We start from the raw sequence: 14345 nt of genomic DNA, 5'->3' as shown, positions 1-14345 counted from the left end.
ACTTAAACAATGTATGAAAACTGGAAGCGGACCTCTGATTCCGACGCTCGGGTGGTTGTTTTTCGGGCGCGCGGAAGCGACACTCGCGTGCCGTCAGCTGCTGCAACTTTCCACTGCACACAACTTTTAAACATTTGATTTTGATTCCAAATTCGTAATTTCCACGATCCAATTTTCAATTTGACCGTTTGTTTACCGCGTGCTATCGTTTTCCGATCAGTTCGCCGAGCGCCGCCTCGCCGTACGCACGTGTGCCTCCCGGCGGATTGTTTACATAAACACGTGTTGTTTAGAAACTAATTATAAACGGCCCGCTGGAATGACATGTGTTGCTGTGTAAGATGGATGAACGTAAATTATGTAAACTAAATTCGAGATAACATTTCGCCCTTTTGGATGAGTGCATTTTTGTGTTTATTAGCTGTTAAAGTGCAATTATGGAGCAATTACTGAGCTTTCAAGATCGACAACGGGGTGCTCCCGGAGTCGCACACATGCAGACCCTGGTGATACTGGTTGCCATGACAACCATGGGACGGGGCTTCGTGGACACGGAGGAGTTTATCAGCGATTTAGACATGCCAAGTAAGTGTGGAAATTTGCACATTAATATCGCATAAGAAATACAATCATCCCATTAATTAAAAATATAAAACCAAGGATATATAAAGAGCACTGACCTTCCACACACAGCTCATACATAAGCATGATATATTACGACGCAAAAAGTCCCTCGTGAAAAATCGCGACACTTTATCAAACGTAGAAATTCAACTGAATTCGCGTAGCTTTTCCGAAAGGATTGTTCGACAATTTATATTATTGTAACGATTAAAAGTGATACTGCGTGTTCAATTTGCACGTTTTTTAGTGACATTTTCGTTGAATTTATTGTTCATGAAATTAAGCGTTTCGATCCGTCACTTTGTAGCGTTTTGCAAAATCTCTTTGTGCCTGCCGCATAAAAGTTAGGAGCAATTTAATTAAGGTCGAAGATTGTGGAGCCACCGGCGACCGCGGGGCGTGCCGTAAACTTTATTTTTCCGGTGTTTTCTGAGGCAGTAATCCGAAAAACGTGAGAATTAATGTCTCGTAACGGTTACAAGGTACAACCCTTTATTGTTATTCTTTTACATCAATTTGTAAATAAATGGGTCCTGTTGAGTTTTATTTGATAAAAATCGTTCGCAAAAATGAATAAGTTGAATGGGTTGCGTAGGTACCTATACCTATACCTCCCTACTTACCTAATTATTGAAATAAGTACCAATACCACTACTAAAAGGTAATCCAAAAGTAAAGGACGATGTTTGTTGCTTTCCAAGGGAAAACTCCTAAGCCGTTTTGACTGAGATATTTCATGCAGCTATTTAAGATTATTATAAGTACCTAGGTATGCATAATATTTGGTCGCGGAATAATTCTAACCAATACCCGCGGCCCCATTATTAAAGCGGCTCGACGGAACACAGTGGGGTTTTACTTTTTAGTCGGTAAGAATCCGACATAACCCACGGCTCTTTCCACGGGGGCCGTGGGTATCTTTGGAAGATTTCCCCACTATAAAAAAAAGGTATGCATAATATTTACGTATCTACTAGGTACGCAAGCGCAGCAGCGGGGTTAATCTAGTGTTAGCATTCACAATTATTTTTTAACTTACCTATTTAAATTATGATGGAAGCTTTTCCCAAGCTCGTTTTCCATTCTGAATTAAATTAAATATGTATATAATTACTAAATCTAGTCAGTAATTAAACAGATAAGACATTATTTAGTCCGTAGTTTTACTAGTATTTTTAGCTATTGAGTAGTCTGTAGTTCAGGATACATCGCCCATTTTTGCAAGTGACTAAACTATCAAGCTAATTTTCCGTTTGTAGCTTTATTTTGATGAGACACCCAATAATTTCGTGTACGAAAGTCTCGATTGTGGTAGCTAACAGAGATAACAAGGATAAAAATTTTTGATTTGATGGTTCTCAAATATTTATTACTAACTGAATTTTTTTTTGTTCAATCTCAAGATAATTACCTAAATTATTCGAAAAAATATTTGTCCTACAAAATCTATGGTTGGTTCAAAGAGTCCCCCTTTCCAAAGTGTATCGATAACGAGGTCATCATAAATGATTACTAACAAGCTGATTTTTTTGTTTTCACTTAGTTAATGTTTATATAATTCAACAGACATATTGTCCTACAAATTGCGTAATAAATATTTGAGAACCATCAAATCAAAAATTTTTATCCTTGTTATCTCTGTTAGCTACCACAATCGAGAGTTTCGTACACGAAATTATTCGGTGTCTCATCAAAATAAAGCTACAAACGGAAAATCAGCTTGATAGTAGACGTCTGTTAAGCTAGAAAGGTCAAGTCAGCAGAATCACTCGTATTATATTTCAAAATTTAGTGCTCATTTAGTGCTAATTTAGTGCTGATAACAGATATTTGGTGCTGTGATAGGAGGACTAAAAATGAGAACACTGCTAACTTTTCATTAAGCTAGCAGTGTACCATTTGTGACCGCGCTATGATACAGTTGGAGCGAGGGGCACATCTGCTAATAATTTAGTGCTCAATTAGTGCTGCCTGTACAAGCAAACAGATATTTCAAAAAAAAATTATCAGTTTTTAAAAATGAGAACACTGCTAACTTTTCATTAAGCTAGCAGTGTACCATTCGTGACCGCGCTATGATACAGTTGGAGCGAGGGGCACATCTGCTAATAATTTAGTGCTCAATAAGTGCTGCCTAGTGCCTGTACAAGCAAACAGATTTTTCAAAAAAAAAAAATTTTTCAGTTTTTAAGTATACATAACTGCGGACACAACGATATGAGCAATCATAGAGCTGAAAGATCACTTTAGAATCGGTAGTGGTGGAATTCATTAGAGTTACTAATTAGTGCTCAATTAATGCTACCGGTAAACCCAGAAGAATTACAAAAAACAAAATATCATTTTTCATCTGCCCGCTAAGAAAGTCGAAGATTTTCAAAAGTTGAAAAGTTATAGGTTATTATTCTGGGTCGCAAATATCTCAAAATTTAGTGCTCATTTAGTGCCAATTTAGTGCTGATAACAGTTATTTGGTGCTGTGAAAGGGGGACTAAAAATGAGAACACTGCTAACTTTTCATTAAGCTAGCAGTGTACCATTTGTGACCGCGCTATGATACAGTTGGAGCTAGGGGCACATCTGCTAATAATTTAGTGCTCAATTAGTGCTGCCTGTACAAGCAAACAGGTTTTTCATAAAACATTTTTTGAAAAATCTGTTTGCTTGTACAGGCAGCACTAACCCTAGAACACTAACCTTATTTTTCGACGTTTAATACTAACCTTCGTCGTTTCGACTACGCTGTTTATTGGAGGGGATTTAGGGGTTTAATTAAAAAAATATATTTGTAGTTATGTTTTTATTTTAAGGATAATGTATTAATCTACATATATAAATATTTATTTTAACATAGTTTTAATTCAAACAGTCATCAAAATGAGAACACAGTTTACACGCTTTATGAACATTCTTAATTTTTTTGAAAAATTCTGTACATATAATATAATCCTCTAAATGCTCGAAATAAACTATTAATAACAAAAATAATACCTGGAAAATTAAATAAAAATATAATTTTGATAATAGCTTAGGATCTAAAATATTTGTGACACACATCAAGTTTGTGTTCCTCACACAACGATTTTTTGCACCTAGTGCACCTATTTTTAGTCTAATTTTGCTTTACGGAGGGACATATAGCTTAGATGTTTATTTTATTTTACTATGGAGGCACATTAGCAGCATTACTTTGCTCAGTCTCATTTATAACTTTCACATTATTTCTTGCTGGCATTTTTAAAATTTATGTGATTGAGTTCCGCAGAGTATCAGTAATGTCACTAGTAATTATACCTGAAAAACATTGAAGAGGATCTAAAATATCTTGAAAAAAGCGTACAGGCCCACGTGTCATGTCTCATGTATCTATGTTCTTTGAAGATCTTCTGCTTTGTGACCTTGACTGTTGTGATGACCATAAAATGTGTTTGTCTTTCCCAAGAAGAATGGTACGCGATGGTCTTATAATCAAATCGCTAGGGTCAGCTGAAGTGTTAGGCGTCTTTAATGGAACGTGAGAAGATGTAGTACTACTTGCCTCATAATCTTGATCTGGAAATTGCTCTTTATTTACAGTAGAAACTTCATCATCACCCTCCGTTTCATGCCTCTTCAGCCTCAATGTGGTCTTCAGGCTCTCTCGCAGATGAATTTTCATCATCGCTTTCAACTTCTAAAAATAACACATGAATCGTATCTAAAAAATAAAATAATAGGCACCATTATAAAAGATAAAATAACGTAATTTTAACTTAATTAAATAGTACAAAAAGTTACGTTAATACTAACCTTCGTCGATGTGACGAGCCATGGTTGCTGGAACAGCGCGTGTGGACCTTCCACGCACAAAGCACTACCGTCCATCGCAAGCGCAACGGGTTGGCTGAGATTAGCTGAAGTCAGAAAACCATACGGTCGCGCGCGTAAAAGTTATAGCGGTTTTTTTGGTGACGCGTCGTCGAATCGACGAAGGGTAGTGATCTAGGGCTAATTGAGCACTAAATGATTAGCAGATGTGCCCCTAGCTCCAACTGTATTATAGCGCAGTCACAAATGGTACACTGCTAGCTTAATGAAAAGTTAGCAGTGTTCTCATTTTTAGTCCTCCTATCACAGCACCAAATATCTGTTATCAGCACTAAATTAGCACTAAATGAGCACTAAATTTTGAAATATAATACAAGTGATTCTGCTGACTTGACCTTTCTAGCTTAACAGACGTTGATAGTAGTCACTTGCAAAAATGGGCGATGTATCCTGAACTATAGGTACTTACCTCTGTATAAAAACATCAATTATTGTATTCCATAACACAAGCGAAAACTTAGTCTGGGATCAGATCGTGCCGTGTGTGAAAATTGTCCTGAAATTGTCCTATATCGTGCTTGTTGTTTATTTTACCATAGATTTATACTTTTATAAATTGTTAAAGTATTAAAATTTAAAATAAATCTTCAGGGTTGTCACTTATTTGCTCATCTATAGCGTGTAGCGTGATGAATTTAACACATTTTCCTATTAGGTACCTATCTAGCTAAATTATAACAACAATGTAGGTCTTCATGCAGTCTGTGTTGGTGCTCTAGCAAAACTGCAAAAATGGTTTCTGTAGTGCTTGTATGTGCGTTAAAATGTGGCGTTTTTTATGTCAAAATTTCGAAGTTAATACAGCCTGTAGCGGGATTATGGCTTCATCAAATGGGATTTGTGATGCTGGATGAGATTATATTGAGAAGAAAGATGTAACACGTTTTTGGAAGTACGTGCCTACTAATATTAAGAGTGAAAGTAAAGGTGAAGGCATAATATTTGTTTTTTCACGCCTACGTTCCTCAAACTATTTGTATTGATTCTAATAAATTAATAAGTACATGGATGTAACATACTATTGCATGGTATTCTACTTCATGCAAAGTTCATGCATATTTCATCCATACTATTAAGATTTTTTTATAATGAGTTATTTTTTTCATCTTATTTTATTTAAAGAGGTTTTGTCAACAGTTGACAATGTCACCCCCGTAGAAACAAATTACACGATACTTAAATACAGATAAATTAACTATTACCACTATAAATATAGTTTAATCAACTTATTTGCTTCTCGAGAAAGAGGAGAAGCCAAGATACTGTTACACCATCCCAGATTGTCCTTATCATACAAAAATAATATAATAAAAAACCGACATCAGATAAATACAAATAAACAAACAATTTAACATTCGTATATATATTATTATACTAACGGTCCGCCCCGGCTTCGCCCGTGGTACATTTTTACGTTTTCTCTCCATAAAAACCATCCTCGTACTTCAAGAAATGTATTATAAAAAGAATTAACGAAATCGGTTCAGTTGTTCTCGAGTTATGCGCTTACCAACACATTTCTAACTTGAATATGAGTTATGCGTCTTAATCATTGCACGTTACAAAGTTATGCATCTTTAAAATATCATAAGGATGTGTTAACAAGAGCTAGCGTGGCAGGCATGCTCGCCTAATGAACTGCGTTAATTACTATCTATGTACGCACTTTGAACCCTATTAACATGTCAAATTAGCATTATAATTGTCTGTTATATTTGCATATAATTTCTACTGTGAATTAAATTGATGTTATTTATAATATCTATTATTTGGTTCGATTGGATTAAAATTGACTAAAATTGGTCACCTATTTTTAGTTTCATATTAATTGTTATTTTTTACATTGGGATTTAATAGGATTTATTTGTGTTCGAATATTGTCTGACACAAAACAGATAACAAATGTATTTATAGTTTTTAATAATTTTTGTTTTTGTCTTTAAAATAAGCTCTAGCATTTATTTAATTACTCTTTTTAATATTTTGCGAGTCTGAATAAACAATAATAATAGGATATTAATTAATTAACATTAACTCCATGATCATGCGTGTCGCCTGTCGAGTCTATCCTTTGTTAAAAAATCTCACCTAAAAATCACCATAATAATTTTAATAACAACAAAATTTTCACATTAACCTATGTGTTTAAGTTAATCTGTGCGGAATACCTCCCTGAGGTAACTGTTAAGCATTAAGAGGTAATGGTTTTTAGAGTTCCGTACATAAAGGGAAAAACAGGACCCTATAACTGAGACTTCGTTGTCTGTCCGTCAGTAATCAGGCTGTATCTCATGAACCGTGATAGATATAGACAATTGTAATCTGCAGAGGCGATTTATATCTGTTGCCGATATAAAAAAATAAATAAATAAATCGAAGTTAAGGTTAAGCAGCGATTGCCGCAGTTGAATTTTTTAAGTTTGCTCTTTAGCCTATTAATTGTACAGAACCCTTGGTGTTGCGAATCCGACCCGCGCTTGACTTGTTTTTGAGAAGATAATTTTTCATATGATGCTCTCGGCAACGTTCCTACCTACTTAACGTTATGTTAGGTATATTCCCCTCAACTCTAATTTCTTATTTGTATTTATTTGGATAGAGCTAATTTTCTCGTGATGAGTCGATTTGCAAATGAAAGTCCTTATGTCCACAATATTCATCCAGCCCTATTGGGAATTTGTCAGAAATAATGTAGGTATGTATTTTGTTACTCTATGTATTCGTCGTACTTTGTAAAACAACTTATTCCTTCAAAAGTTTTAAGCAAGAAAGCAAACTAAAATCGAGAGTAAAGGTTTCCATATTCGTTCAGCCGTTTATGACTAATTTGGAAACTCATAAAAGCGGGATATGCTGTAACAAATAACACGACAAATCCAAAACTTTAATAAACATCGCACACAAGGTTGGCAGCAAGCAGCTTTGCCTCGTGTTTGTGAATTTTAAGTTTGTTTGTGTTTCAAATACGCATTGCGTTGACGGATGGGATGTGCACAATGTAATGCTGTTTTCTAGTTATACAATCCCTTTGGGTTACTGTTTCTTGTGAGGCTGGAAATTTAGCGCTTTTCCACCGTTGTTATACGCATAATCATCATCATCATAATGTAGATATAGAGCGTGAGCGTAGGGCATTGGCGATCCGAAGTAATATGTTGGCCCGTAGATTTGCCCGTTGTAGTAATCCAGTGAAAATCACGTTTTTTAAAGGCTACTGTCAAAATTTCTACACGGGTAGTCTATGGTTTGACTATACTGATAGATCGCTTAATGCCTTACGTGTCATGTACAATAATGCGTTTAGAATGCTGTTGGGACTGCCTCGCTACTGCAGTGCGTCTGGAATGTTTGCTGATGCGCATACTGACGACTTCTGGGCGATTATACGCAGAAAAACAGCGTCTACTTTAGATAGAGTGCGGCGCAGTCGCAACAGTCTCATGATGATCATTTCGGAGCGATACATGTCATCTTTCATGGGATACTTTGTGCGTGAACTTGTCCATTCAAAGAGACAGGTTTACGCATAGGGTGCCTCATCAACTTATAATAATTAGTATATTTTTAATATTTACTAACATTAGTTAATAAGTCACGTACTAACATAAATGGATCTCTGTTATCTAATTGTTTAAATAAATAAATAAAATAAATAAACATTATAATCACCATACTCACACAAAATCAACTTTTTTATTCATTATCATCCCCGCTAACACCATCACCATGATCACCACAATCACTTACAACATCACTATTATCATCATCATTTAAGCTTATTTTATTATCTACGCTAATACTTTATAGATATTAAGGTTGGTTAGTTGGTGATGGTGACGAATGTTCTATATACATACATATGTTCTACATATATACATAGCGGATTTACTTCAATAATAGAAGCAGTGGTAAACAACGCAGAGTGCAGGTAAAGAAAACTGTCAAAGTATTTAATGCAGAAATGTATCGACGAGTGGATTTCAAGAAATTGAAGTTTTAGTAAACGCTTGTCGCGCAAATTGATAGAAAAATTGCATAACTTCTATAAGTTTTGTGAAACTACTTTCGGTACACGGATTTTCGCAATATAATAAAATTATGTTATTACAGACCAAAGTTTTTATACAAATCTATATAAGGCTTCTGCTGATTCCGTATCATATGTTTTGCTTAAAAACACAGGTAGTTTTTTTGTTTTATTTATATTTTTCCTCTAATCAAACTCAGTTGTATATTGATTTTATTAATTGGATGTGCAAGTACTCTTGCAGATTTTATGAAAGGTATAGGTAATTAATATTAGTTCAATATGACGTAAAAATCTACGGCATTGAAGTGGAATCTGGATTAATCATGCCCATAGGCGTATGATTAGTTTATAAGAATCATTTAGCTCTTTTTAGTTAGTAAAAAGCAGTTGTATATATACGACGTAGTAGGTAATAATATCATTTCACCAAATGGCATGGCAAGATCTTGAATTATTTTCAAAGTTATTAAGAAATCGATAGCCGAAATCAAGATGCTATCTATACAATCCAAGATGAAATTTGTTACAGTCATAACGTTAACTTAATATGCAATCATGACAAGACGGCCCTGTATTGGCCCATTACGCACACTATGAAGGAATTACGGCACCGCAAACTATGCCGTAACCGCCGACGCATCGAATCGTAAAGGCCCCAGTAGACAACGGCGTATTTTGGCCCATTTCAGGCAATCACCATTGTGTACAGGGGGTGATGGTATATCGTGGCACACAACTGTCAGTCGTGGCACGCGATCGGGATGTTGTTTTTCGGGCACACTTCAAAGGAATTATGGCGTAACGTTACCTACCTGTGGTTGTGTTCACAAAATGGCCCATAGCAGGTTAGTAAATTTTTGTTGCGCGCTTATGATATTTTATAATTCTTTATTCTACGTCCATCGCAAGTGGTTTGCCAGCTGCAGCAGCAACAAGCCATGCGCATTATGTGATCACGTGATCGTGGCCTATAGTTGTGCAATGAATGGCATGGCCCATCACACGCCATTGTGTACGGGAGCTTTAAGCTTGCCTTGCCAACTGCGAGCTACTTAAAGTGAAACTCCTAAGAACACTGTTAGGTATTCTGCGGCTAGCTAATGTAAAGTTTCACTCTTACCTTAATGTTTTGTTTATAAACTTCGATCCGGGATAATATAATAGGCAAAGTTTGCACGACTCTTCTTAAGTATCTTGTTCGGATTGTTGTGAATTTATAATTATGTTGTGTTGCTCGTAATCTATGATACCACTATGTTTTTTGTAAACAAAATATAGTAGGTAGGTGCATAAGCTATACATTGTAAATTCTGTTTTCCCGATGATAAAACTCGTGTTACTATCAAAAATATGAAATCACTGAAAAGTATTTTTGTATGTAATCCCTTTTTGTATTTTCTCTTCGTGTGCGTGAAATTCGTGTAAAGTAAAGTAGAAGTAGTTACTACGTATCGTCGAATTAACAAGATTTATGATATAATTTCGAGAACTGCTGATTATATTTAGTGGGATTCGATTCCCGGTGGAGTTCTCAAAATGAGTCTAGATATGCACGACACGAATGGTTTGATGACTGCAGTTTCAATCTAATAAATTATATTTTTAAATTATTATTCAATAGTAATAAAAATAATTCTAAAACCTCAAATTTTCATTCTCAAAGTGGTGAAGTATAAAATCACAGTTTTGTTCAGATTTTTCAAAGTTCCACCAAACTTTTTCTATTTCCATAAAAACCTAATTTGGAAACAAATTTTAAGACAAATAACAAAATTGGTCCATCCGTCCTCAAGGGATGTGATTTCCAACGCAATATTAATGTCGGTTAAAAAAGGATATCGTTTCACGTTATAAATTTCAAGAGACTTATTTCCCGTCCAAGTTTTCGTTGGGACAAAACGGGACGTATTTCCTTATCAAAGTTCCATTAGGTATTTCGTGAATGCACAGGTAGACAAACAGAAAAACAGAGTTGCAGTTGTTTCTTTTATACCTATTACCAAAAATAATGTATTTACAGAATAGAAGTTTCTTGAAACCCATAAAAATAAAAAATAATCGTGTCTGTAATGTCACGAAATTCTTTCTATATTGGTACCGCAGAATCGAACAGAAACTTCTAGAACTACGACTTCACTGAATATAACTACGATTTAATTTTTACTTCAAATAAAATGCCATAAATCTACAGATTAACTGCATATAACATTGGCTTAATATGCCAACAACCGTTTAACTGATGCTCAACCTGTAATGCCTCGGAATCCGCAGCGAAGACAATTAGTACATCTCTTAATAGCTCTGTTCCAATCTAACGCACAATGGTTAATTTATTATCACCTATACGAGTAACTAGTAAGTCCCTATTAACCATACCAAGTTTATGCAAAAGTATTTTTGTCTTTCCGTATGTATAGCTTTCATGGCTAAAAACAGCACCAATTTTGATGCAATTTGAAAAGAGTGTAGTTTCAGATCCAGGAAAAGACATAAGCTACTTTCTTCAACAAAATTCAAAGAGAGCAGAGCATGTTAAAGAGAAAAATATGTTAATTATAAATGAAACATTTTCATTACATTCACATTAAAAATATTTACATCATCTGACACGCTGCGCTAGTTATATAAAAAAGCACAGTTAACATAACATCACACGAGCTAAAAATATGAATAATAATATAAACAAATGTACTCTTTAACGTTCTACAGGCAATGTTTCTCACGATAAAAACACGAATATCTCATAAGGATGTCGTGATACTCTTCAATATAAATATTGAGGGCTTAGTGGGACTGGATATAAAAGTAAGTATATATTAGTTGGCACTGGTCATTCAAAGTTTTTCCTTATTACTTTCGAAGTATATACTGGAATGTTAGTTTGTTACAAGTATATTAGTACTTGTTTTATTATGAAAGAAGAATTTAATATTTACAAACAAATATCACACTTTGAATAGTCGATTCTATAAGTAATATAACGTATTTTAATTTCAATTATAATATACATTAAATTATTGCTAAATTGAGATCTCATAGCTGAAAATAGTTCTTTTTAAAATCAATGAAATAATTTTTTTCATTAAAATATGTAATCTCTTACAGAAGATACATTTAGAGCACTATCTAAATAGTAATAATACAAGGCTAGACATCCTGATATATTAATGCTTAGCCTACTCACTCTTATACATAATTGAACAAAAGAAAACTGTTTAATATTAATTCGCTCTGTATATTGAGTCATCAGTGATGTCAACCCGCGATCTCTTAAGATGATGAATTGAATATTATCTCCTATCTATTACTTACAAACAATAATATTAATTATCTTGTAAACGTTAACATTAATTAGTAAATACTGAATATGCATAAGGAATTGAAACTGTTTCATAATAACGAAGCCATTACTCCAGAAACAAAACGCGTTTAAACTAAATACAATTAGATAGTACATTGTATAAAAATAGGTAAAGCTAGACACTATAAAAAGAGCATTAAGGGAACTTTATATCTTAACGCGGTGATGGATCCAACTTCCATTTGAACTCAATTGTAAAGTAATTATGTTTTCTCTAAAGTTAAATTTTATTTATAAAATTTACATGAACCAACTTCATGTAACATACTGACTTTTTTTATCATTATTTCGACAAGCCTTCTGATTTACAACGTGTAGAAAATTCCCGGTGTTCTAGCCATGTTTAAAAAATATACTTCGGAAGAATTTAAAAGTCTTGTGGTAAAATTATTTTTGAAATCGCTTTCATAAGTTTTAAATCATAATTTACAAACAAAAAATCAAAATTTCCTCTTCATAATATTAGTTAGAGAAGCTTTAAGTAATGTGATGAAAAAAACTACGTTTTATGCTGGTGCTACATTTCTCATAACTGCAACAAATAGTGCTGTCGTGAATGAATGAATAATCAAACGAGAGAATTAAATATGCATGAATGAATATGAATGATATATTATGCGTTGCCAAATATGATTATAGAATTATGAGTTTCTTGTCTTGGTTTTATGTGTATGGAGGGTCTTATTTTATACTAGCTTCCGCCCGCGACTCCGTCCGCGCGGATGTCGTTCTTCGCGTGGATGGTTTATTTCTCCATTTTGAGACCTCTGACAATAACATCTTATAAATATCTATTGAACCCAATTCCCAAATACGGTTAGGCCTATAATAATACGCAACGTGTGTTCGCGGTTCTACGGAACAACGTCTATGGATAAAACTGAAAAATTAAGATTAATTTTTTTCTACGTATTTTTCCAGGATAAAAAGTATCCTATTTTACGCCCAGGATAATAAGGTATAATTATACCAAGTTTCATCGAAATGGAACCGCTAGTTTTCACGTGATGCCTTCACATACAGACAGACAGACAGACAGACAGACAGACAAAAATTTTTTTAATCACATATTTGGGTTTGGTATCGATCCAGTAACACCCCCTGGTATTTATTTTTTCAATATTTTCAATGTACAGAATTGACCCTTCTACAGATTTATTATAGGTATGTATAGATTATTTGCTACCTTCGCACCGCGGCTTCTATAAGATCTTATATAAGATGATACTGTTTTCCATGACATACAAAGAAAGTTAAAATGACAATTACTTTCGCAAACTCTTTTGAACACATCAGCAAATGAACTCATTAATTTAACAATTCTGCACAAAAATATAACAATTCATATCCCATAAATGTGTGCATAATTTAAACGCGTGTTTTTCATTATAACACTTGCGCGTATCACAATAGAGTCTTGATTTGAATTGAACAATTTTTCACACAGTCGCAGTTATGATGACAAATGTAGCGGCCCCGGGCCAGGAGCCTGATAATATGCTAATGCTCGCTCGGAAATGTTAAAACTTCTGCACTTAGATAAGCATCATTATAGATAACTGTTATGAACTTTAGCATATGTTGAAGTTATGATTTGTTGAATTCCGGATTTTGTAAGGTTTATTTGCGAGATAAGTGAGGATTTTGTGTTATGATACGAGTGGAATTAAAATACTTATATGGGCGTTCTTAATTCTAATAAAATTACATCAAAGATTTAATGAATTACAAATTTGCCTTTCTTTTCCATATTACTGTTTCTTTTTATAGTTTTACTATTTTTTAGTGTTCTATCATCTAACAAACTAAGAACTTAGTTCTTAGTAAGGTGCTTGTCCTGAATTCAACTCATATATTTCTTTTTGCAATACATTGTTATCCAATAACTATAAATGGTGCCGAGAATAGCTTTTAATTATAAAATGCACGTGGGGTTCTTGTATCATTGTTCACTATGAGTGTTTGTGTCACAATTCCTTTGTAACTATAAATAATATCTTTTATATCGATAGTTCAACGTTTGAGGACTTTTTCCTGTTATTACTATGATAACAATCAACAAATTTACTTTATAGATATTATGACTGACCGGTTGGCTTGGTTGGTAGTGGCCCTGCCTTCCAAGCCAGAGGTCGTGGGTTCGATTCCCACCCGGGGCAAATATTTGTGTGATGAACAAAGATATTTGCTCACGGAGCAAATATCTTTGTGGTGTTAATTATCTATATAAGTATTTATTTAAAATTATATATGTATGTTTATCAGCCATCTGGTTTCCATAACACAATCGAAAAGCTTAGTATGGGATCAGATCGTGCCGTGTGTGAAAATTGTCCCGAAATACTTATTTTATTATTTATTTAACCATTACTTACACGAAGTGATGGTTAAATTTTTTGGTTAGGTAAAATAGGATATTAGAAGATTTGTTATTATTTCTACTACATTTAGACACCGGAAGGA

General features: G+C 34.0%; 1 protein-coding gene across 1 annotated transcript in view; it reads left to right on the top strand.

Annotated features, from left to right (window-relative positions):
• Positions 1–244: 244 nt before the first annotated feature.
• The window catches only part of LOC123699929 (hemicentin-1-like), a 95707-nt gene continuing 81606 nt past the window's right edge, over positions 245–14345 (top strand). Inside the window, exon 1 of the mRNA XM_045646978.1 lies at positions 245–585. Within this exon, the coding sequence (XP_045502934.1) occupies positions 438–585 (148 nt within the window). The 5' untranslated portion in view covers positions 245–437. The remainder of the gene's footprint in view (positions 586–14345) is intronic.

The sequence above is a fragment of the Colias croceus genome, chromosome 18 (genome assembly GCF_905220415.1).
Source record: "Colias croceus chromosome 18, ilColCroc2.1".
NCBI classification, from domain to species: domain Eukaryota; kingdom Metazoa; phylum Arthropoda; class Insecta; order Lepidoptera; family Pieridae; genus Colias; species Colias croceus.
Note: the sequence above shows the minus strand (reverse complement) of the source record. Positions and strands in the feature narration are given on the sequence as shown.